At 38.6% G+C, this 25790-nt stretch overlaps 2 protein-coding genes across 2 annotated transcripts; one reads left to right on the top strand and one right to left on the bottom strand.

Moving 5' to 3' along the window:
* Positions 1–6884: 6884 nt before the first annotated feature.
* LOC149078694 (uncharacterized) lies at positions 6885–7448 on the bottom strand. The gene has a single exon (XM_089241367.1). The coding sequence runs from the start codon at positions 7446–7448 to the stop codon at positions 6885–6887; it is 564 nt and encodes a 187-aa protein (XP_089097493.1).
* A 15052-nt stretch (positions 7449–22500) lies between these two features.
* On the top strand, positions 22501–23286 carry LOC149078693 (uncharacterized). Its single transcript, XM_089241357.1, has one exon. It carries the CDS (start codon positions 22501–22503, stop codon positions 23284–23286), a length of 786 nt encoding a protein of 261 aa, XP_089097483.1.
* The last annotated feature ends 2504 nt before the right edge of the window (positions 23287–25790 follow it).

The following is a 25790-nucleotide window of genomic DNA, read 5'->3' as shown; positions in this document are numbered from 1 at the left end:
ACATCCTCTCCACATCTCTGACATTATCTTTTACTCCTACAGAACATAGAAACATATCGAAAGTTCCAACCAAATTACAGTGTGTTGGACCCTTAAATATTTTCTAAAAGTAGCCACCGTCCACCCGAGGAAAATTTTTCCTCTTTGTGATAGTTTCTTAAAAGTAAGAGGATCAAATTCCAATATATAGAGTTTCTAGTTTTAGTATTTTTCTTTGGTGGGAATCAATCGATAAATCACTTTTATTACAGCTGTGTCTTCCAATTCGTTTTGGGTTCATAAAAAGCCATCGACCATCAACTGATTCATCTTCACCATAGATCATCAGTTGAGGATTTCGTTTTATTTGTTTGGTACACGTTAATTTCTCTTTGAGTACTGTTATTTTTTCAAATTCCTGTATCATTTTATCTTGATCTGCCTGTTTATCAAGTTCTATGGTAAGTGTGCCTTTACCTGTAGCCCAGCATTGCCTAACAGGAATACGTATGTTTTGTAACTTAAGGTTATTTTGTACTAATATTTTCACTGTATATGGGTTTATGTTGTCTTCTTTTGAGACCACGGTCAGTCAGTAACTTTGCTTCATCTTCCCTCTACTCCTAATTTTAGGTCTGTAAGGTACTTTAATTGTCTCCTTTGGCTTTGCAGAGTATAAATCTCTTCGTCTAGTTTTGATTTCATGTTTTATTGTGTCTATCTCTTTCCAGATCTTTTGTAATTCCCTTTCGTCGTACTCCATCTGAGTGTCCAACTTTTTCCCCTTAACCAGGCGATAAGGTCATCCTTTTGAGTATGTACACATTCGATAATTATGCCAATTGCGTTCCTAATCTCCGGGATACCCGTTTGTTTGTCCCTTGAGGCGATTCCATCTATCATTTCAGTAGCATTTTTTGTCTCATTTATATTGGAATCGAATTTTTAAATGATATCTAATATCTAACTCTTCAATTGATGTTACTAATATTTCTGCCATATTCATGTTAGTAGCTTTATACTTCAACACAAGAGAGTTTATTCGAATAGAACGGGGGGGGGGGGGGCGGATGTCCCTTCCTTTGATCTTGAGTATGATCTGTACATTCAAAACGCAGAGACAGAGAACTCAATATAATGAGGCTTTTCGAATAGACGTCATAATCATCATCAACATCACTCCTGAGGGACATACACTGGATGATCCCCATAGAGATCAATGTTAAAATTGCCGATTTTAGCGTAAAAATGCGGAAATTTAGTAGTGGGCTTTTCTGCCACATCAATAATTTTAAAAATTGAATTGCATCTTTGGTTTTCGAAATATTGAGCTCGCTTAGAGATACGAAGCTTAGAAAATCTATATATATAAACGATTTTCTGTGTGTGTGTATGTTCTCTATACAAATCTACAATTTTAGATCGATCGTCACCAAATTTTGCATATATACCAAATGGGACCCGACTTGAACGATAGGCTACTTTAGAATTTCGTCAGAGCAGGGAAAATGCCCCAAAATGGGCAAAAAACTGTCGGGCAACATCGGTTTTTGGGCCGCAACAATCACTTTCCGAACGTTCACTTTGGTTACCGTGGTTCCCTAGCAATGCGTTTCAGACGTGTATATAAGCCTTTACAATGGTTTGTCACTTCTTAAATCCTGTAACTACTATATGTATAATATTTTATGCCTTTATAATGGTTTGCCACTTTTTCAATACTCCCAGCAATGAGGCTTTTTGAATAGACATCATAATCATCATCAGCATCGCTTTGAGGGTCAGGAAAAGGGTGATCCTCATAGAAATCAGTGTTAAAATTTCCGAATTTACTGTAGAAATGCAGAAATTTAGTAAGGTTTTCCGCCACATCAATAATTTTAAAAATTGTATTAAATTCTCGATTTTTGAAATATTGAGTTCGTTTAAAGATATACGAAGCCCAGGAAATTAAATATGAAGTAATTAGCCGGACCTACTTTTTAGTTGGATATTCATACAATAATGACAATCAATAACATTGATTTCAACTTTTTATTATATCAACTATCTTCTAGCAACTATCCTCTCAAGCATGAAAATTAATGTATCCGTATTGTCTTTTGATATTCAAACTGCATAAATTCATGTGGGGTAAGATATTTTGAAATTAATTATGGGCCCGTAAAAAGTACATCGAAAAAATTCCACAGCTTTAATTAAGCATTTTTGGAAGATGAAACTGGCAAATGAAAAACTTGAAGTTCGGGGGGGGGGGGATCAACGTACTGAGTGAATCTTAAAAAAGGGAAAAATATATATACGTATATATTCATTTCTACGTTTCTTTAAATCTAGATTTGTTTATTTCACGAGTCGCGCTGGAAGTCGCCATATTGGTTAACTTAGACACGGTTTGCATGTCCCTCAAAGAAAGAGGGAAATACCGCATGATCCAAAAAGCCTCATTGAAGAAAATCCGGGCAACACCGGGTACTATAGCTAGTTAAATATAAAATAATGAGCCAGACCCACTTTTGAGGTGGATATTCATGCACTATAACATTAATTTCAAATTTTTATTTATATCTTCTCGAGCGGGAAAATTAGAATTAATGTCTCCGTATTGTCTTATATTCTCCAATTGCATCAATCGAGATAAATTACATGGAAGAAATTCCGCAGCTTTAATCAAGTACTTTTTTTAATCAAGTATTTTTGAAGGAAAAACATGCAGATATCGATAACTTTAAGTTGAAAAAAATTCGAAATTTCTAGCTCCCATTAAAAAGAAGAAAAACGATTCATTTCTATGTTTATTTAATTTAGATGTTGCTTTCATGAATCGCAAAGGAAGTCGCCATATTGGTTATCTTGTATGTCCCTCAAAAAAAGGGAAATATCACGTGATCCAAAAAGCCTCATTCATGTCTCGTATATCCTGATTTTTATATGGCCTAAGGATTTGCCGTCTCGGAATCACGGATCTCGTTCAAAACTCGTAGGGCCGTATTCACCGACATGTTCTAAACTGTAGTTACAATTTTTGGATAAGAGATCAACACAGATTGGTTAAAAACCTGAATTTAACCAATCCGTGGCGATCTCTTATCAAAAAATTGTGATTATAGTTTAAACCACGTCGGTGAATACCGCCCTTAGATGAACACCAATAAGCTCTATAGATGTAAACAAATGATAATTCTGCGAAATAGGGATATTTTCGCCCTAAATGATACTCAAAGTCCAAATTTTAAGTTCACCTTCTTCAAAAAATATATATTCCTATTTTAGCTGATTCGTGTATCCAAGACGTCTGTATTCACAACACAAGCACTTAGATGCCCTCACGACACCAGCACCGCACCGTATCACTACGCTAGGAACATTTTCATTGTTTATTCATCCACATTATGATGTTTCTCAAGGATCTCTTAAAAAATTCACAAATAAGTATTCACTTTCACGTTTACAACGCGTTGATTCTTTAATTTCACAAATTAAATAGTTTAATCGGAAAATGATCGGAGCAAATCTTTATGCATTCGTTCATACCAACGGCTCCGTAGGGTACACCGGCAGGGATACGCATATGTTGTCAAATCCAGGAGCCTTGTGATTGTTTAATTTTTCCACAATGCGTGATACTTCAGTTGTTGAAATTGAGAGGTCGCCACTCAAAGAATTACTAAATCGCGGTACCGCCACCCACGTCAGTGGGGTCCGGGAAGATAGTGTTTAGCTTGAGTTCTGCGACTTCCAAGATTGTAGCGTTTGGACCACATGCACTTGCCGGGGCAGGTGCCGTCTTATTCCGACGACACCTTAGCTCGAAGGGACTGTACTGCTTCTTCCTCACCAGGACCGGATAAAGGCGCTTGAAGGCCCTAAGCACTTTAGCAATTTTAATGCACCCACCCCATTTCATGTCATCGATTTTTTCCGTTTAAAAAAATTGGGAAATTTTTAAACTTTAAGTGCGCAGCCTCGTATCTTTTCGGGATAGGAACTGAAACCAAAAACAAGTTGCAACACCTGCAGTTATTTTTAAAACAGCACTTGATTCACTCGGATCTGTTAGTTTTTCTCTGAGATATGATCCCGTTTATGGACACGCGTTGAATCCGGAAATTGAAAATCATAAGTTCACTGCGCACAGTATATGACATTCGGCTGTCATAAATTTCTGAGTAATATTATCACAAATTTTATTTCTTTCTCTTATAAACGAGACTAAGGTGTTGGCGCTATGCCAATTTTTAGCCGAGTGATCGAAGTTTGAAATTACTTCGACAGAAACTGTCGCTCATTTGGGTGCGATGGCTCTGCGTAGACATCACACTTCTAGTCTGCTCAGCCGGTGCTAAACATTAAATGGTATTTCGGAACCATTATATATTACAGTATATCAAAGCAATATGACGTAATAATGTCATTTTATAAACAATAAATCATACTTACGAAGAGTAGAACACGCTGAAATGAAAAGTGAATCTCAGTGTTTTCATAAAGAGACAAGTCTGAAAAAAAAATACACAGAGCAGTTGCAAGACACGCCTTTTCACGTTGATGTCAATGTTGGCAATTCTCTTTACTTACTTTTCACCCTTAGATTTCGTTATAATATTTCGTGTTATAAATCGCTTCAGAACCATAGTTGGGAGAATGTACTACAATTATATCATATATCCATCTTTATCTTTTTTTGCTAGAAGAAGATAAAGAAGGGGTTTTCTAAATTGAACCCCTCACGGGGCTCAAAAAAGTGAGTTTATAAAGAAATCACACCGAGCCAAAACCGCTGAAGTTAATCATGAAATTCTGTCAGAAGTTTCGTTTTATTACGTAAAGACTGACTTAAACCCCCATGAAGGGATCTTTCGAAATTCATCCGCTAAGGGGTGATAAGGGAGTTCAATAGCGAGGGTCGTATGGAGAAATCACGCCGAGCCTTAACTGCAGATGCTATAAATTTGAAATTTGGTCAATATTTTTGTATTGTAATTCACTGAGAAGGGTTTTCTCAAAATTCAACACCCAAGGGAGGGGGTTAAAGGTTGCATGGAGTAACCAGTACTGAGCCAAAATCACTGAAGCCATATGTTCACGATCTTGTGCCGTGATTTTCAGGATGGGTCTATCTAATGCAAATAACACTGCATATTCCGTTGAACGAACAATCGATAAATAAAGGGACACTTCAAGATGAACTGATAATGAAAGTGCTGCAGAGCAAGAGCGCCATCCCTCTAAATGACCCACCTCTCAGATTTGACATCATTACTGTCCGACTACAACGAGGTGGTGGCAGACGTAAGATTGTCAACATATCAACCGACTGTCCGACAAAGAAGTCAGTTATAAACGTACCACACGATGGACTGTGTTGTGCCAGGGCCATATCGTGGGTAACGCCTACCTTGAGAATCATCCTAAACTTTCGAGTGTAAGACTCAAGAATAAAACTCGTACGTGAAGCAGTATGAACACGTTGAAGGCATACAGTTGGACCCTGAGAACATCCAAATCAATCCAGGTGGACGTCAAGTGACTAAATTGTGTCTGAATAGGGAATAGGTGAACAATTTTCAAACCCATCTATAATGGTTTGGAAATCCATGATTTTTGATGGCCGTATATACTAAATGTTCATATATACTCAATGGTCGCTTTTTTATAGCTTCTGGGGTCGCTGGGGCATGTAGGAGAACAAGACTCAACTGTCATACGTGACAAAATCGTCCGATTACTACAAGATGATGAACGATCCTTCTGTTGAGGTAGTAATAGAAGGATCGTTCTATTACGATCCTTGTCGCTATAAGTTTGTAGTTTTGCTTCCATAAATATAATGTTTTTAAGATATTCACATTTGATTTAATATAACTAAAAACAATTTATTTTTCTGTATCTCCCCAGTGACAACATAGCTCCATGACAACAGAAGAAACCACAAATTTATTTAAATATGAGAGGAAAATGATTCACGAGTCGCGTTGTTTCCAGTTTGGTCGCTGAGATGAAACTGAGTCGCGCGCGCAGCCGCCCAAGGCAACGGCCGCTCGCCAACGGTATGCTGCTGCCATCTAGTGGCCTCAACGTGCCGCCCCACCTTCAAAAATTAAGTTTCAATACCGACATGTTTACATGAAATACGATGACAGCTACATGGGAAAATTATATAAATATGTGCAAATTGTATCGATGCGCAGCAACGTATGCTGCTGTATATGAAATTCAAAAATATGCGATATATGATATACATAAAATGCAGTACAAGTATGCGAGGTGAATAACACTGCTAAAAATAACGATGAAAATTCTAAATACAACAACAACAAAAACATGATATATAATAGTGTATAACATCGAGCAGTCACACTAGTTGTCAACCGGTAGACGGCAAAGTTTTTGTACATTTCTTTTAAATGTCCCATCCTTGGATTTGATAGAGACAACTCTCACGATCCCGTCGGATCCTGGAGACAACTCGGTTACTCGACAAAGTCTCCACTGCAAGAGTGGTATAGACGATCTTCTTTCACTAGAACGTGATCACCCAGAGTGAGATTTTCCTTGGGTTTCAACCACTTGCTTCTTTGCTGTAGCTGGATAAGATACTCAGCACTCCACGATTACAGAAATGTTATAGAAGGCGCTGTACCAACTGCCAATGGGTGAGACGATTGAATTTTGTTTGTGTGAAGTCTTGCTCGAGCAATGCTGTCAACGGACCACCTATGAGTAAGAGACCGGGAGTGAGAGCAGTCACGTTGTTTGGATTATTTCAAAATTCAGAAAGAGGACGAGAATTTAGACGTGCCTCAATCTGTGACAATAGGGTATATAGCGCTTCGAAATGTTCTTAGCTGTATGCTAGAAGTGATTCGCCTGAAATGGTATTTAACGGCTCTCACTCCAGCTTCTTAAAGACCGCCCATGTGTGGAGATGCTGGAGGATTGAAATGCCAGTTTACTCTGACATCGGTGAGATGACTGGAAACACGTTCGTTATGAGTGCGAGATGAAAAGAGACGAGCAAACTCCCTTAGCACCTTGTCAGCTTTCCCGAAGTTAGTTCCACAGTCACTGTATATATCACTAGGCTTTCCTTTCCTGGAAATGAATCGTTTCAGAGTGGCGATGAATGCCTCTGTTGGCAAATCACTCACATCTTCACAATGCACAGCTTTGGTTGAGGAAGCATACGAAAAGTGCCAGGTATTCCCTGCACGGTTTTTCTCGAGATGCTTTTGACATCCTGATGGTGAAAGGTCCTGCATAATCGACAGCACAGTGAAGAAATGACCAGATGGTGTTACTCTTGCAGCCGGTAGATTGCCCATGATTTGAGTAGCTGTAGCATCACGATAGCGAATACAGGTTATGCATTTTCTCACAAATTGCCGGATGGCACTTCTTCCAGAAACAATCCAGAATTGCTTTTGGATGCAAGACTGGAGAAGTTGAGGTCCAGCATGCAAATGCATTGTATGCTAATGCTGGATAATCAACTGAGTGAAATGATGCTTTTTTAGAAGAAGGATCGGATGTCGGTGCATGTCGGTCCCAACCCATGTGCATGTCGCAATATTCCACCCACCCTGATAATTCCATCATCACCGATGAATGAATTCAACCGGAGAATATTGTAGTTTGAAGATAGAGTTTCTGATTTTCTCAACGAAGACAATTCTGATTTGAATTCTACTTCTTGAAATCTCCTGACCCACGTACGTAATACATGTTTCAGTTCTCGAGTGGTAAGAAACCTTGTGCCCCTTTCAGGTGCAGCGAGTTTGCAGTTGTTGATGAATCTGATGGCATAGGCCGTGACTCGCTGAAGAGAAGTAGGGGAGGAAAACCTGTCGATAATTTCCATGTCATGTGCAATATCAAAAAACACAGACTAGTTAGAAGAGATATTTTTTAAATCCTCAGTCGAAACTTTATCCACGGAGCTGCACAACACAGGTTTGTCTGCTAGCTGACCTGGCTTGGAAAGGAACTCTGGAAGATAAAGCCATGGGGGAAATGCCTTCAAGTTGTCTGGCATTCCCCGTGACGCACAATCAGCGGGGTTGTTGGTTCCATCAATATAATTCCAATGCCTCGAAAGAGACTGACATAAAAACTTTGGGCATTTTATGGATTGAAGCTCATGAATTTTGCCAAAGGATTGAAGCTCATGAATTTTTATCACTCGATGAGCCACAAACGTCTTCCACCGGCTTGGATGTGAAGAGAGCCAGGCTAGAACTATTGTAGAGTCTGTCCAGCTCCATATGTTTGTGTTGACTAGACGTAGTGCATTGCATGTAAACTTGATGAGTCTTGCAAGCAGCACTGCTCCACAAAGTTCAAGTTGAGGCAAGGTTGTTGGCTTCACAGGGGGCGACTCGTATCTTTGTTGTTACTTCGAAACTCCTTCACTGGAACCTGTTCGAATGTGCACAACCACGGAGTACACCTTTTCTGATGCATCACTGAAACCGTGAATTTCTAACATATGTGGAGAGATTTGCATCATATATCTTGGAATTTCAATGTCCTCCACTTGCTTGAAGTCTTGATAAAATGCTATCCATCGATTGTGAATGTTCTCTGGCAATTGAACATCCCAAGACAGTTCAGCTTTCCACATTTCTTGTATTAGAATCTTGATATTGATTAAAACAGGAGCCAGGCATCCAAGTGGGTCAAACACCTTGGATATGTGTGATAAAACAGAGCGCTTGGTCCACTGTAGCATATTCACCGGTGGTGATTTTGAATTGAAAACAAATACATCATCCTTTGGCTTCCATAAAATGCCCAAAGTTTTGATGTCAGTCTCTTTCGAACGTAGTACTTGTTGCACGAAAGTTATTCGGTAGAGATACCAGAACATCTTCTTCATTTGATGCCCTCTTTTTTATGACGAATCCACCATTTTGAAGAAGTTTAATGATTTCCTGCTGAATGTAAATAGCTTCCTCGACTGAAACTACTCCAGTGAGCAAATCATCTACAAAAATTCTGCTTGACTATGGCAGAAAGCTCTGTAAAACTCATCTTTTTCATCCTCAGCCAACTGTTGCAGGTACTTGGTAGCTAAGTAAGGTGCTGATGCAGTTCCGTATGTCACAGTTAGCAACTGATACTCATTGATGAGTATGTCTGGCGATTCTCTCCATAAGAGGTACTTCGTGTCGTCCGGATGAACAAGGATCTGATGATACATCTTGCCAATGTCTGCTGTCATTGCGACCTTGTGAGTTCGGAAGCGAAGAAGAAGTACTTCAATATCGCAGTGTTATTCCAACTATCAGCTTATCATTCAGTGACAAACCCCATGATGATTTTGCTGAGGCATCAAAAACCACACGAAACTTGGTTTGATTCTCTGGCTTCATAACTGCGTGGAGAGGTAAGTAGTACTTGTCTCGATTGCCATTTGTCACTTCCAGCTGTTTCATGTATCTCAGAGTCTGATACTGTTGCATGAACGGTATACCCTCTGAGCTTCTGGCTGGTGTCTCCAACGCCTTCCATTCTGTAGAAGTCGTGTCTCAGATACGTCTTTGGATGATGACAAATTTCCATCGATATTCTTGAAAGGAAGCTTGACGATGAATCTTTCCGATGAATTACGTGCATAAGTTGTGTCGACGTGTTCTTCACATGCTTGCTCTCTCTACGGCTGTTAAAAATGCTTCAAGTGGAGAACGTGATAAGTACAGAGGACCGAGTAATGCAAGACGTGTCAAAGGAGACGGATAGCGCTGTGACGGCCCAGAGAAAATTTTTTAGCCGTGAAGAGACCGAGAGAGCCTTGATCGGGATCATCGTTGTGTCCGTGATTATAATTATCACTTTATCTAGCCTTGCATTGACTGTGTACGACGACGACTCCGGCTTCAAATTTAGAGGAAACTGCTCTCGTTCCCAACCTCTTGGTGATGGTGTTTTTTCACAGGATGTAATACAATTTATGACATTCATGTTTTTGTCAATAACACACCAATGATAAAAGGAATTACTTTAAATTCCAAAAACAAATGTATAAATTTATTGAGCATGCAATCGATATCTTGATATGAATTAATAATCGAACTGAATAAATTTGAAGTCTGTCTCATTCTTTGAACTACATGCGAAATTTATTCACATAACATTTTAATTAAAAAGTATATTGTTTAATAAATGCAAAATCTTCAAACGACAAAAATAAAAAAAATTAAGCGAATAAAAATAGAATAATAAAATAAATAAAAAAATTTGAATTGTTACAAATACAACACACTAATACACATAAAATTACAAAGCTAATGATATAGATGAAATGGTACCGGTAACAAAATAAAGAAATGAAAATAAAATGATGACACAGATGATAAAATTCAAATAGATAAAATAATAACGATGAAACATTAAAAAATAAAATTTTGAATGATTAAAAAATAAAAAAATAAGCATAATGAAAATAATTTAACAATGAAAATAAAATGATAATAAAAATCAAATATAGATATAAAATAAAGAAAAAATTTAAACTTTTGAATGAATAAAGGTTTGAATAATTAATTAAAGTTAAAAAATAGAGAATAAGTTGGATAAAATAAATAAAGTGAAATAAAATTTTTAAGTGTGTGAATTGAATAAAAATAAAATAGAATAAAAAATCGTTAAAAAAATAAAAGCATGAATAAAGTGGCATAATGAAAAACTAAAAATAGGTTTTCATTTAAAAAAATAATATCAATGAAAATAAAATAAACTGAACTAAAACAAGTGAAATTAATAATTTTTAAGTGGTTGAATGGAATATAAAAATAAAATAATAAAATGATGATGATGATGAAATATGCGGGAAGACTAATGTCTCAATATGTTTCTTATTTATGTGGTATGAGAAGCAATGTCTAAAGAATAAGCTTTTTATGGGTGTTGTTACAAATCTCGTTTCGTTATGGATGGCAATATCAGTATGTATTTGTATGTATTTGTATTGTATTGTAGTGTTTCAATAAAATATGCGTCGTGTTATATGTACCGTAGATATTAAATAAAATATTTGATTCTTCGGGAAGCATGGGTAGTATTAACTGTTGAGGAAAGAGACGTGGGAGAAAAGAGATACTCTTAATAAAATTTTAAAACCCGTTTGAACAATTTTCATTACTTAAGAAACTCTCTATTCATTTCCTGCCTATTACCGTTTTATGAAATACCAATATTAAATAAAACTTGCATTTCTACTGAAAAGATTTCTAGTGTTTATCGATCCACTGCCGGGAAGTTTCTCCGGCTTTCATACTATAAAATATTGTATCTGTATGTTTATTCGAGTGTTTTTTTCATGAGTTTTACGTTTCTTAGCAGACATTGTTTTTAGAGGCATAGTTTTTCGAATGCCGACGAGAATAAGACCACTGAAAAGGCTAAAAATAAACTACGGTATCCGATGTGATGTGTGTCAACTAAAGAGTGGACATTTTTCACGACATTTTAACTTTTATTCTTTCTCGCACAAATTTTCTCAGAAGCATCTCCATGTGTGTGTATTCAATTGTTAACAAATTTTAACATTTTTATCATTTTTAACGTTATTTCTTTTACCATTTTTAACGATATTTCTTTTACCATTTTTAACGATATTTCTTTTATCATTTTTAACGTTATTATCACTTTTATCGTTTTTAACGTATTATCAACTTATCATTTTTAAGTTTTTTTATCAGATGCTTCTGAGAAGGAATAAAAGTTAAAATGTCGTGAAGAATGATAAAAAAAATAAAAGCATGAATAAATTGACAATGAAAAACAAAAATAGGTTTACATTTAAAAAATAATATCGTTCCGGAAAATTTTCCACAAGACTTCGAGATTGCAAAATAAGAAGTGGTTCCGAAAGTTTTTAACAACTGGCTGTTTGGCTGTTGCGAAGATATATTTTGGAAAGAGAGAAAATTCAACTGCCCTTTTGCGGGGAATCGAACCCACGTCCTTTCACTTTCCGAGTGAACGCCGTAGATCAGTGGTCGGCAAACAGCGACTCGCGAGCCACATGTGGCTCTTCTCCAAAATACCACGTGCGGACACACAAAAGTTCCAGATTTTTGCAAAATCATGTTTAGACACACATTTTGGCCATTTTTTTCTCGCTCCCTTCCCTCCCAAGTGAGTCATCTTTTTAACGGTTTTTTGCCGAAAAAAAAGTGAAAGTCTGACGCTGCTGCCACGTGACACTTCCGCAACCAATCATGTGGGTTGATACTGGGAAGTGCGGGAAAAAATTGTCGAAAACGAGAGTTTTTTCTTAAGGTATCGGGGTAGATAGACGCAAAAGACGAGTCTCCTCTCAGAACATGGGGGGGGGGGGGGGGCATGCAATGTTTTCCACACTAAGAAACGTAAACCTCTACCCTGCCAGATCATAGAAGATGATGCTCCTGGGCCATCACCTCTCATGATAGTTCTCCCGAGGCCTCCTCTCTCCAACCAACGTCTGTCAACACTGCTAGAAGCGATCCACCAGGGGTCACACATCTTAAGACGACGCTTTCGGACCACCACCTTACCACCTCTCATGACGACTCTCCTGTTGCCACCTCTCTCTATCTGCAGCAATCTACCAGGGATGACCATCCGAAGACGATGCTTCTGGGGCTTGTGTCCCACAAGACGGGCCGCCTTGGGCTTTCATCGACGACGTCCTCCAGCTAACATCTCGTCGGACGAACTTACAGTGTGAACCCGTCTTCCGCACATTTCCCACAGAAGGGAGCCAGATATCCGTAAGACAAGTAAAATAATAACTTTAAGTAAAATTTATTAAGTTAATTTTAGGGAGCGTTATGAAGTGAAAGAAGATGTTGTGTCGAGGATTGAAAATAATATGTTGAGATGGTTTGGATATATAGAGAGGATGAACGAAAGGAGATAGACGAAACAAGTATACAAGACGAGTGTGGATGGGAGAGTTTGAAGGGGTCGACCTCAGCGAATGTACCTCAATCAGGTCGAGGACGTTTTTAGTAAAGACCAGCTGAGGTATACCTTAATTAAGTTAATAACAATGTACCTACTTATATAGTTTGAGTTTGAAAAATTTGGCTCTCAAAACAAATTTCAATCGTTGTACTGTTGATATTTGGCGCTGTTGACTAATGAGTTTGCCGACCACTGCGACCTCTGCCTTAGATCACTAGACTACAAAGGCACCGAATCTCTCAATCTTTCCTTGGAGCTCGTGTACACTGAAAGGGACCGTACATGGACGGCCGGACCAGACTCAGGCCAAGCTCACAACTACTGACGCTGCCACCAGATATCAACTTATGCAAGGATGACGTCACTCTCCGCTACTATACACACACACACAAACGCACACGAAGGTTTTTAACAACTGGCTGTTGCGAAGATATATTTTGGAAAGAGAGAAAATTCAACTTTCCCCGCGGGGAATCGAACCCACTGACTTTCCGGGTGAACGCAGGGGCAGTTGAATTTTCTCTCTTTCCAAAATATATCTTCGCAACAGCCAGTTGTTAAAAACCTTCGTATGGTAGCGGAGAGTGACGTCATCCTTGCATAAAAAGTGGTTCGACGGACAAACACAGATTTATTTACAGAACAGCAATTTACACGTATTTACAACCTAATCTGAGAGCAAACAACTTTCTCTCAACGTTCAGAGACTACTGACTGTTCATCGAATCTCTCTCTATTCGAGTCTGCCATCTTGTGAGCGCCAGACTATTTATAACCCTGGCTGTTCAAGTGTGTAAGAAAAGGTTTTCTTCGATGAAAATACATCAGGGTGAGTTTGTGTATTCTTATTTTCATTATTAATCCCATTATTTAAAAAATAAGCGGTGCGTAAGCTGAATCCAATGAAGATTGACGAGAAAAGGTTATGTAAAATGCAAAGAGAAAGAATTCTATATTGCATGTAAAATTAAATTTTCCCGACGATTTCCTTATATGTATTTCAATTTTTTAAATTTTTTATCACTATTCAGAGCAGGGCCGTGACTAGGATATTTTCCGCCTCCACAACTTTAAAATTCGATAATTTTGTAATGGTGTTCTTTGTTTCCACCTAAAACTGCCGCCCGGGGCAGTTATCCCCCCCCCCCCCGCTCTAGTTACGGACCTGTTCAAAGTACGAAATGAAATATTTTACTGCAGTATAAATTTGCATGATTATAAATTAATGATGTATTCGGTGCCGAGCTAGTTGCGATCCCGAAGTTGGTGCATCTGACTGCGTGAAAATTGCTAGAACAGCCAAACGTCTTTTTCGTCGCACCCTTAGGAAAAATTTTCAAACTTTTCTCTAATTATTTTTTTCTTAACCCTGATTTGGTGCGTCTTCTGTGGCTCCACGAGTCTGCAGGAGTCACACCTCATTTGAGCCGCCACTGCCTATCGTATACTGAAAAAAAAAATCATTTCAATTGTTGTTCCCCCTTCCTCATAGGATTGTAGAAAACATTTATAGCCAGTGCCCTGGCATGACTAAATACTAATTCAATTGGTTATGATTAGTGCCACAATAAATTTGGCTGGTACTTGCCAAATTATTTGAAATTCAATTTACTCCCGATGGCTTGACAGACTGCTTAAAGGCCCTATTTTTAATTGACTTCTTCACATACAACACTTTCAGGTTTTCATTATTGTATGTTATTCCGAAAGTATCCATCTACCTTAACCAGTCAGGTGGTTACAACAGCATACGCCGTCGTACCAATATTTAATCTAATTATTTCAATTTTTGAAAATTAATTAGTGATTATTTAAATTTTTCATAATTTTTTTGGATGGTGATTTAAAAAAATGAGGAAGTCAGTTTAAATGTATTTATAAAAAATTTTAATCAGGAAAATGCATTTTTTTTATTAGCTTCAAACTTGGAAAAAAGATAAATTAATTGGTCACCAAACTGGTTAATTATCTTACCCTATCATAATTACATGCAAGTAACCATTGAAAGCATTTTATAAATTCAAAGATTTACGTAATAAAATATTTACATAGATTAGGCTCGTAGCAAAAATAATTATATACCACCCACTGGTCAAAAATTCTTCCGACGTCCCTGTGAGTGCTCATGAGTGCATTAAACTTTCAATAGGCTTTGGTTGTGACAAAGCCAAACTTTCATGTGTATGTCTGTGTTCGACTGTTTCCACTCCTATTAGTTTTCTCTCAATTCTCCGAGTTCACTCCTTTTTTGAGTAATGGACAATGAACAGAGAGAAGAGAGTTGTTATCAATTCTGTATTATACACACACAAAAGTTATTAACAGCTGGCTGATGCGAAGATATATTTTGGAACGAGAAAATTCAACTGCCCTGCGGGGAATCAAAAACCCACGTCCTTTTCACTAACCGGGTCAACGCCCTAGGCTAGAGAGGCAACGAATATCTCAGTCTTTGCTTGGAGCTCGGTGTGCACTGAAGACGTCCTTTCACCTGGAAAGTGAAAGGACGTGGGTTCGATTCCCCGCAGGGATAGTTGAATTTTCTCTTTCCAAAATATATCTTCGCATCATCCAGCTGTTAAAAAACCTTTGTGTGAATAAGCGAAGAGTGACATCATCCTCGGATTCTGTATTATCTGTACCTATTAGACGCTTTTTTAGTCGGGGATACATTCGCACACCACCCCATCATGTAAATATGGTTTCTAGATTCCAAAAAAGAGTGGTATGGAGTTTCTGGTAACCGTTAAATTAATAAACCATTCACTATAGTTTTCTTCATCAAACTGCAATATTCGTTGCTACTACAATAACTGAGCTTTCGAGACTTTCATTGCCAGGATTGTTCGTAGAAGAAATTATTCTTTTTGTAAACCAACGTGTGCCTTATCATTTTTTTTTAATCTGGGCGTACCCTGTGCGGAATGACAAAACAACGTGGTACTATACCCTATGTGCGGATTTAGTACCATGGCTAAAGTGCCTGGAGTCCTCATGATGATTTCTGGTATTCATGTCATTCAAATCATCATCTATGATTCTGGAGAAAAAGTATTATAGGTTCATGCAATAGGGAGTAGCATAGCTAGTTTGGGGGAGGCACCAGTTTTCCACTTTTCCCGATCTCCCTCATACTGTTTAGACATCCCTGTATAAAACCATATAGAACAGCGGTTCTCAACCTGGGTTCCGTGTGCACTCTCCAGGGGCTCCGCATGCACTGTCAAGGGGCTACTCAAAGGAAAATAAAGAAAGCGGTAAATTAAAAAAAACAATAATTACTATTTTACTCCGTATAATTCGGGGATTATGTGTTAAAAAAATGGCTGAACATTAAAAAATGCGGATTATCTACCGCTACGGATAATCTGCAGAAAATGATGTTATCAGCCGCTAAAATATGACTCTCCTAATTATGGATTCAATGAAAGCTCATATTCAAGAAAACATAAAACACTCTTCAAAAATTCTGGTGCTTGTCTTTCAGTCATGGTGGATTGACTAAAAAGTTTCAGAATTTATATTCAGGAATATAAACAGGCCATTTAGAAGCAAAGTTAGAGCTTATTGGGAAAAGTGGATGACTGGAGGCATCCATTCTTATACAAAGGCGGAAATTTACACCGAACTTCCTATGCGGGTGTATGCCAGTAGGTTAGTGATGCTTGGCAAAAGGTGCTTTTATAATCAGTGGGTTCATTCACAAAATGTGGACTTGGAGCTTTAGACTCCATTGATTCTGACTCTGAAAATGAAATTCTCTTGATTATTACACTGACTCTTTCGAATTATATGAAGAACAGTTATTTAATGCCGAACTTATTATATAGAACTTATTTAATGCCGAATTATGTAAGTCTGAATTTGAAGATTTTTGACTGAACTGTAAATTTTTTTTTTGTGTGTAAATAATGCTATTGCTTCGTTAATAAATTTAATTAGCGTACCAATGGATTGATTATTGAAACACAAGGTATTTTTTTTTAAAAATCCTGCGGATAATATGCCGCCAAACTTGCCGTAAGGGTGTTTGTCACGGTTTTTGTTATTCTCTTGATGATGAGGTACAGACATTGTTTACGACTAGAAAAAGTTTGAAGAGATCTGCTGCACTCTTTGGGTTTGTAGGGCAAGGAGAGAAACGTGGAATTTTTTTCCCGGAGAAAGAGCTACCACCCTTCAAAAAACATTAATTAATAGAAATCGATTGAAATAGCATGCAAAGGGTATTTAAATTCGGTATTTTAATTTTTTTTACGAGAATGTTTAAAAAAGTTGATGTTTTGTTTGACTTGGGGGTGCACGCCCCCTTCCTGCGCATGCCTCTGGACGGTATAATACATAAATACAGTCAGACTTGGTGAATTCGAATTTCAAGGGGACAGCAGAAAAGTTCTAATTCAATTCATCAACATGGGATGACCATACTTTTATAAAAAAATGCTTTTACACTATGATACAATTGAAAAATCGACGTTTGGATATACAGAAACTTCCAAAACGAACACGGCTATACGCGTTTCGGAACTATATGAGGTTCCTTCATCAGTAGCAGAAACAAAGAAGAAAGAAAAATATTGAAAAACTTCCTTATAGCGGGAGTTACTCGCTGTTGTAGACAAGAGCCAAATTCAAAATGAACCGGCAACAAAAGAGTAGAGTAAGAAGACGGAAAAAAGAAAAATGGCGGCGCCAATCGCAACCGAGAACGTGATAGTGATGCTGATGGAGAAGAATAATTATTGTAGAAATTGTTGCCAGATTTTTGAGAAGTGTGGTGTGCTAGATAGGTCGTTGACTAACTGGTTTGTGTTTCTGTTGATGTGGAATGATTCTTCGATTCAACGACCTTTTGGATTCATTTCTATTTTACACTACGTCCCAAAAGTTTATTGAATCTCAATTAGCCAAGTTCACCTGTACCTTTATTTCTGTTATATAATCTCAGAAAAATATGTGATAGTCTTAAAGAATAAATAAAGCAATAATAAAACAATAAAGCGCATTAAAAACATCCGACGTCTTTTTGAGACACAAAGCCACTGATTTATATGTAGGGAAATACGACTTACATATATATTTTTCCATATTCGGCGATATTTTGACGCGCGATGTTTTGACGTGCGATGATTTAACTCGTGATGCTTTGACGGCGATGTTTTTGTGATTGCGATGTTTTTGTTGGTGATGTTTTGACGCGATACGCTACCGTAGGATGAAGACGCACGTCTGAAATGATATAATGTCATCTTTTTTCTCTCCACTTATAATTAGGCCTTTCAAATGGTAATGTCAACCTCATCGTCTGAGAAGGAGACAGGACGTAAATATGCAAATTTTCTTTATTCTTTCTTATATACGTCTTTTTTTTTCTTTATGTGGGACTTTCGTCAAAACATTTCTCTCGCGAAGGACGCGACGTAAAGAGCCTTCAAACTATGTTCACATGAAAAATTAGTTTAATTCAGGAAAAACCACATTTTTTAAGATGAAACGAAATAAATGAGGTATGACGTGAGTCGGAATATTACCGTACAAAAAAAAAAAACACATTTTTAAAATCCCATCTCTGTAGCCTCGTCCTTCAGTGACGTAATTGTGATCTTTAGTCAATGAACGAAACTCTTATGTTAATCTCCTACGATTGCAAACTTCGACCGACTTAGGTGGAAGCTACACGAACTTGCCAACTGATACACCGAACTAATATCTCTATTGGCTAAATAAATAAAGAAATATACATGTTAGGTTTTCCCCATCGGGAAGGAGCATGATGGGATTAGAAAGCGTGGGTGGGGGAGAAAGGCCCTCAACGGGAAGAGGAAAGAAGCTTGGTGTGTTTTTTTTCGTTAGTTAGAGAGTGGCTCCTCAGGAGGTGGCCTCAGGAGGTAATTTCGAAGGCTTGCTGTAAGCGAGGAGGACGTGGAAATAGTATAATGTTTATTGTGAAAAATTATGATTAAACCAAGTATTATATACAAAAGTGGCAGAGAGTGCTTATGATTGTGGCAATCAGGCATTGAAAACGAACCCGACATAGTGATGTCAGCAGTGCGGTCAGTAGAACTATACTGAATGAAAAGAAATGAAAACTGACTATTTTGTGCGAAGGTGATCACAGGAATAAATCATCGTTAAGCGTTTGACAGGATAGAAGGCTCAGGACTGATCACTTGGCGTAGCTGATCACACATTGGGTGGTCACCAATGTCTTAAGACATCGGAATATTTATGAGAAAGCTCGACCACACACACACACACCGACAGAAACTAATGAGCATCAGAACTTTCACCTATACTGAGGTGAGCGGTCACTTTTCTTTGTTGTTAGGTGAAACCGAACTATTTTCGTACAGTAATTTCATTCGATACTGATTTAAGAAAAGAAAAAATATTAAAATTGCCGTCTTTACCAGAGGACGAAAAGAGGACTTGCTGATTTTAGCAGATTAGTTACGGATGGAAGTCTCCAAAAACGCAAAGATTGTGGATTTGAAAGAGCTAATCATGAAAAGCCCTCATTATGAACCAGAATTTGTGAAAGAATTACTGAATAGTATTATCGATGAAAGAACAGAGCGAGAAGCTAGAAACCAGGAATTAGAGGTAGAGAGAATAAAAGATAATGAAAGACGTGGAACACATGGCAATAATGATTTTATTGGGTATTTGAATTTAATGAAAGGTGTAATGCCTAAGGTGACGGAAATCATAGAGGATTGGCCTTTTTCTTTCATCAAGCAGAAACAATGTTCAAGTTGTATGAGTTCCCGGAGGAATACCATGGGAAAATTATACTATGTACTTTGAAAGGGAAGCCTGGATGCATAAGTATGAGACAGGCAGAATCCCCGATTTAGATGATTACAACAGAATCAAAAACATGGTTTTGAAGGAATTTCAAATCACTCCCATTGAACATAAAAATAAGCTAGATACGATGAAAAAGAAGGCGGAGAAAACGTGTAGTCAATATGCGGTCAGGGTAGAAACAGCTGTAGATTTATACATCATGTCGAGGGAAGTTAGCACATTTGAGGATCTGAAACAATTGGTCATCGTTGATAAAATTAAAGAAAGCCTATCCCGAAACATTAGAACCTATATACAGTTGAAAGAACCAGATGGTTAGTTAGATGCAGTCAAACTCGCGAAAGAAGTAGATAATTTCACGAGTGCGACGAATAATAGCGTTTCACATCCAGGAAATGAGACAAATTTTTCTGACAAAGGATATTATCATAACCAACAGAATAGATATTTTCGTGAGCGTGACCATGGAAACAAATATTCTGATCGGAAGCCACTTCGAGAGGAAGGCTGTTTCATTTGTTCGTCAAGATTCCATGTAAAAAGGAACTGTCCTGAAAGTAAGAACAGAGTTGAGATAAATAACATGAGAACAGGTAATCTGGATACTAAAGTCAACCAGATAGAAACGGAAAGTGTACGACAAGATCCAGAAGCGTTTTCAGTAACAGGAATCGGTATCACTGACGATATCAGGCAGGATTCGGGATATCTCCAATCTATCACTGCACTGAAGAGAATGAAAGTTAGCATTGAGGGAAAAATTGTGAATGCATTGGTTAATTCAGGTTGCCAAATTTTTGTCTTAAGAGAAGATTTGGTTCCTCGCCACAAGACAGAATCTAAAGCAAAGACATATTTGAAACCTGCATTCGGAAAGCCTATTTTGGAAGGTTTGAGACACATAAATCTGGCCATTCCCTTAACGGACAAAGCAAGTGTAGTCCACCACAGAACTATTACACCCCACATACATTTAAGTGAAGAGGTCATATTGCATCCACAAATTATCAGCTTACTCAAAGGGAAAGTGAAGGCGCAAAAGTTCGCAGCTGTGAACAAGAAGGATATAACGAACAACGAAATGCAGGCATAGCAGCAGGGTAGGAGAGATGAAGGAATGGATGAGAAAAAAACACATAAACAGAGCACACCGTCACCTCACAAGAAGTTCGAATTCAAAGCATTAGCGTCTCACTGGTTGCCGAATAGGAGTCAGCAGCGAAGAGTGAGGGAGGAAACGGCGGACTTTTTGCTCTACCGCAAAGAGAAAATGGGGGGGGGGGTGGTTTTACCAAAAGAAAAAAAAGGTAGTTCTTTTGGAAAGGGCCCATAAAACGTCTTTTGGGTACTCATTTTATTTTGAGGGGATCGTCAAGGAAACGGAGGAATTTTGTATGTGCATGTGAAGCTTGCCAGTTGAGAGGGAAGGATGAAGTCTCAGACAGAGCTCCAATTACGCCGTTAGCAGGGGCAGAAAAAACACTCAAACTGGCCGACCATCATCACAACACCTGGAAGCGGGCACGCTAGGGACAGACAATGTAAGCGCAGACGTGCTATCACGTTTACGAACAGAATGAACTGTGCGAACAGAAATAATGAACATTAATGTTTACTTTCTGCGTTTTATTGCAAATTATGTAAATATTTATTGCTATCAGTATCGTGTTACTTGATCATATCCCAGTTTCTATTATCCGTATCAATGTATGTAACCAGATTGTCTTGTAAACTATGTTATGCATATTTCACGCTTAGGAAGGGAGTAAAGCCGGGTTTTCCTAGGAGCAGGTTTCTACAGCGCACGCAGCGTAAAAATGCTGATTGGTAAAAAAAAATGAATTTCATGTTTTGAACCAATGAGCGTTTTCACGCTGCACACAGCGCAAAAGTTTTACTCCTAGGAAAACCTGGCTTAATGTTAGGTTTTCCCCATCGGGAAGGAGCATGATGTTATTAGAAAGCGTGGGTGCGGCAGAAAAGCCCTCAACGGGAAGATGAAAGAAGCTTGGTGTGTTTTCAGTAGTTAGAGAGTGGCTCCTGTGGACTCAGGAGGTAATTTCAAAGGCTCGCTGTAAGCTAGGAGGACGTGTAAATAGTATAATGTTTATGGTGAAAAATTATGAACAAACCAAGTATTATATACAAAAGTGGCAGAGAGTGCTTATGATTGTGGCAGTCAGTCCATGAAAACGCGAACCTGTAGAGCCTCAATATATATTCTTATATGTATTATTATTATCATTATACTTTGTACATTGGCTCTCTCTTTACAAACACGCTCTGGTCACGTAAAAGAATCTCAGTACATTCTGTACTGAAACACGAGATGATCACGTGACCGAATGCTCCTTCGGACCCTCCGAAGGGCCATGTGTGTGAGAACATCAGTTCACATCCAGCTCTCTCACGCAACGCATCCATGTCGTCTTTCTCTCCCTTGATCAAATATAAATATGTACTGTGTAAATATATTCTTTATACATCATAATTAAATGTAATGTATATCTAAAACTACGCCTCATTCATACGGAGTCAGATGCGCTACCGTCACCACTTAGCGTTCGCATTGGTGACCGCAGACGTTTGAACGCAAATAATGATGCCTTCTGAATATTCTTCAAAATACGCCATTACGGTGAGAGCAGCAGCAGAGGATTTTTCTCCCAGCAACAGTGGACCACGGAGCATCCTCCCTCATAAGGTCACTTGCGCTTGACCTCTTGGTTCTCTTCTCTCCCAACCAACAGGATGATGGCAGCAGAAGGGTACAATACCGCTCCCCAAGTTTCCAGTGTCCCTCTCCGCCTCCTCCCATATTGGAAGACAAACGTTTCTCTCTGGTTGAGGCAATGCGAGCAAGCTTTCCTCCTCAGCCGCATTACAAGTGATGATACCCAGTTCATCGCTCTCGTCGCTAATATCGACTCAGAAACACTACATGCGGTTGCCGATATTGTCGTCAATCCTTCCGAGACCGGGAAATTTCAGACTCTTTCGGACCGGCTGATACAGGAGTTTGCCGAAACTGAATCGGCCAAAATCAAGAAGTTGCTCACAGAAATTCAACTCGGAGATGATAAACCATCACAACTGCTACGAAAAATGTGCCAGCTCTCGGGATCTCAATTAACCGATGATTTCTTAAAGACATTGTGGCTGCAACGTGTTCCCATTCAAATCCAAACTGTCCTCTCAATATCGAGTGATGGACTGGATAAACTCGCGAAACTGGCTGACAAAATCGCGGAAATAAGCCAAAATGCATCCGTTTGTGCTGTTTCTCCACCGCCGGATCAAGATGACTTGCGTGCACAAATCGCAATGCTCACCAAAATACTGGATGAACTTTCCTCTCAACAACGTAGTCGCTCACCACATCGCGGGCGAAACAACTTCTTCAAGAGGCGTTCCAGTTCCAGAAACATGAAAAATTCCTACGGAATGTGGTACTACCATCATCGTTTCGGTAAAAATGCTCGGCGCTGCTCTACACCGTGCAACTTCAGCGCACCAAGAAACGAAGGAGCTCCGTCATAGCTGGCATGGCGAACATGAGCTCAGATACCAGCAGGTTGTACATCCATGATCTTAAAACCAGTACGAGAAAATTCTTTCTGAATTCCCAGACATCGCAAATCCGTGCTTAATAGGCGAACCTGCACCTCACGACACAGTTCACCCAAAGCTGCTTCAAGAGTAAGCGTAAACAGTCCTATCGTTAAACTTGTATCCAAACGGCATCAGTGCCCTCTCTGTTTAGATGGGTGCCTACTGGCCTGTGAATGGCTGCTAGCATCGGGTGGGAAAGTCATTTCCCCGTGGGAGCCACGTGATCAATCGGCAAGTTTGACACATCAAACTTCAGATGCCGCTGCTATCAATTCCGCGGCCTTTCTTTAACATTGAGTGGGCACGCTTAACTTACAAGCGGCTTTGCAGTTCACCACATAGTGACTAAAGGCCCTCCAATATGTTCTCGACCGAGACGGCTTCACCCTCAACACTTTGAGAAGGTGAAGACGGAATACGATTTTTTTGTTAGAACAAGGTATAATTCGTCCTTCAAAAAGTTCATGGTCTTCACCATTGCATATTGTTCCGAAGTCGGAAACATCTATACGACCAGTGAGAGATTATCCAAAATTAAATTCTATCACAGAATTCGATTCCTATCCCATCCCATACCTAAGTGATTCCAGCAATGCACTTCATGGTAAGTAAATTTTTTCAAAATTAGATACTTTCAAAGCGTACCATCAGATACCTATTTTTGAACCTGATATTCCTAAAACAGCGGTGACAACCCCATGGGGTCTGTTCGAATATACAAGGCTTTGTTTTGGCTTAGTAAATGCGCCTCAAACATTTATGCGTTTCATGCACGAGGTGTTAAGAGGTTTATCTTTCTGTTATGCATATTTAGATGATATCCTCGTATATTCATCATCTGTTGAAGAGCACGAAAATCACCTAAGGCAAATATTTGAGCGTCTACACAAGTATGGCTTGAAACTTAATATTTCTAAATGTGTATTAGGTGTAGATAGTTTGGAATTTTTAGGTCATTTAATCACTCTTCTTGGCATTAAACCATTACCTAGCAAAGTGCAAGTAATATTAAATTTCAAGAACCTGGCACAATTTCTGAGTTGAGAAAATTTCTTGGTCTCATAAATTTCTATAGAAGATACATAAAACATGCTGCTGAATCGCAAATACTCTTACACGATTTTCTAAAGGGCTCTCGCAGTAAAAAAGATAATCGTAAAATTGAATGGACCGATTCTGCACTCGCGGCATTCAATCAATGCAAAGAGCAACTAGCTAATGTCACTCTATTAGCTCATCCTTCCACATCTGCAAAACTTGCACTTCATGTTGATGCATCTCATTTTTCAATTGGTGGTGCATTACACCAGGTAGTGGACAATTCTTTGCAACCGCTAGGATTTTTCTCTCGCAGACTCACTCCTGCGGAAACACGCTATAGCGCATATGACAAAGAACTATTGGCTGCATATTCTTCTATCAAATATTTTCGACACATGCTCGAAGCATGTCAGTTCACTCTATTTACAGATCAAAAACCTTTGGTCTATGCTTTTCGGCAGAAGCATGACAAATGCTCGCCTCGCCAAACCAGACACTTGGATTTCATTTCCCAATTAACGAGTGATATTTGTCATATCTCTGGCTCAGAAAACATAGCAGCCGATATAATGTCCCGCATATGTGCTATTTCAATGCCAAGCCCAATTAATTACAATGAAATCACTGAAGCTCAAGCAACAGATGATGAATTATCAAAATTGACGGGTGATTCAAATTGTGGCTTACCATTGAAAAAAATTAAACTTCCCGAATCTGACATAGATTTAATTTGTGATATCTCCACTGGAAGTGCGCGTCCATACATTCCTGTGCAGTATAGGAAAACGGTGTTTGATCATGTTCATAACTTAGCGCACCCAGGCATCAGAAGAACGATCCACCAAATACGTTCTCGCTTTGTTTGGCCTGGTATCAATAAGGCAATAACGAAATGGGCAAAAACTTGCATGGCTTGTCAAAAAAGTAAAATTCATAGACATGTCAAATCTCCTTTGAAAGAATTTCCTATGCCATCTGCAAGATTTGACCACATTCATCTGGACCTAGTGGGTCCATTAACTCCATCAAATGGTTATTCTTACTGTTTGACCATGATTGATCGTTTTTCCCGCTGGCCAGAAGCACAACCAATAAAAGATATCACAGCTCCAACTGTAGCTGAAGCCTTTTATAACTGTTGGGTATCTCATTATGGTGCTCCATCAGTTATGACAACTGATCAAGGTCGACAATTTGAGTCCCACCTTTTCCGCTCTCTCCTATAACTTCCAGACACCGAACGAGCTAGAACTACCACTTTCCATCCTCAAGCGTTGAGGAATTTCTTGAAATCTTGATTGAGGAATTTCATCGACCACAAAAAACGGCCATTAAATGCCATAACACCGAACGTTGGACCGAGGTATTACCAACTATACTTCTGGGCTACC

This window comes from Pholcus phalangioides, unplaced genomic scaffold, assembly GCF_987345545.1.
Source record: "Pholcus phalangioides strain wild (caught in Gottingen) unplaced genomic scaffold, Ppha-v1.0 ptg000013l_1, whole genome shotgun sequence".
NCBI lineage: Eukaryota > Metazoa > Arthropoda > Arachnida > Araneae > Pholcidae > Pholcus > Pholcus phalangioides.
This window is presented reverse-complemented; position numbering and strand designations above follow the sequence as displayed.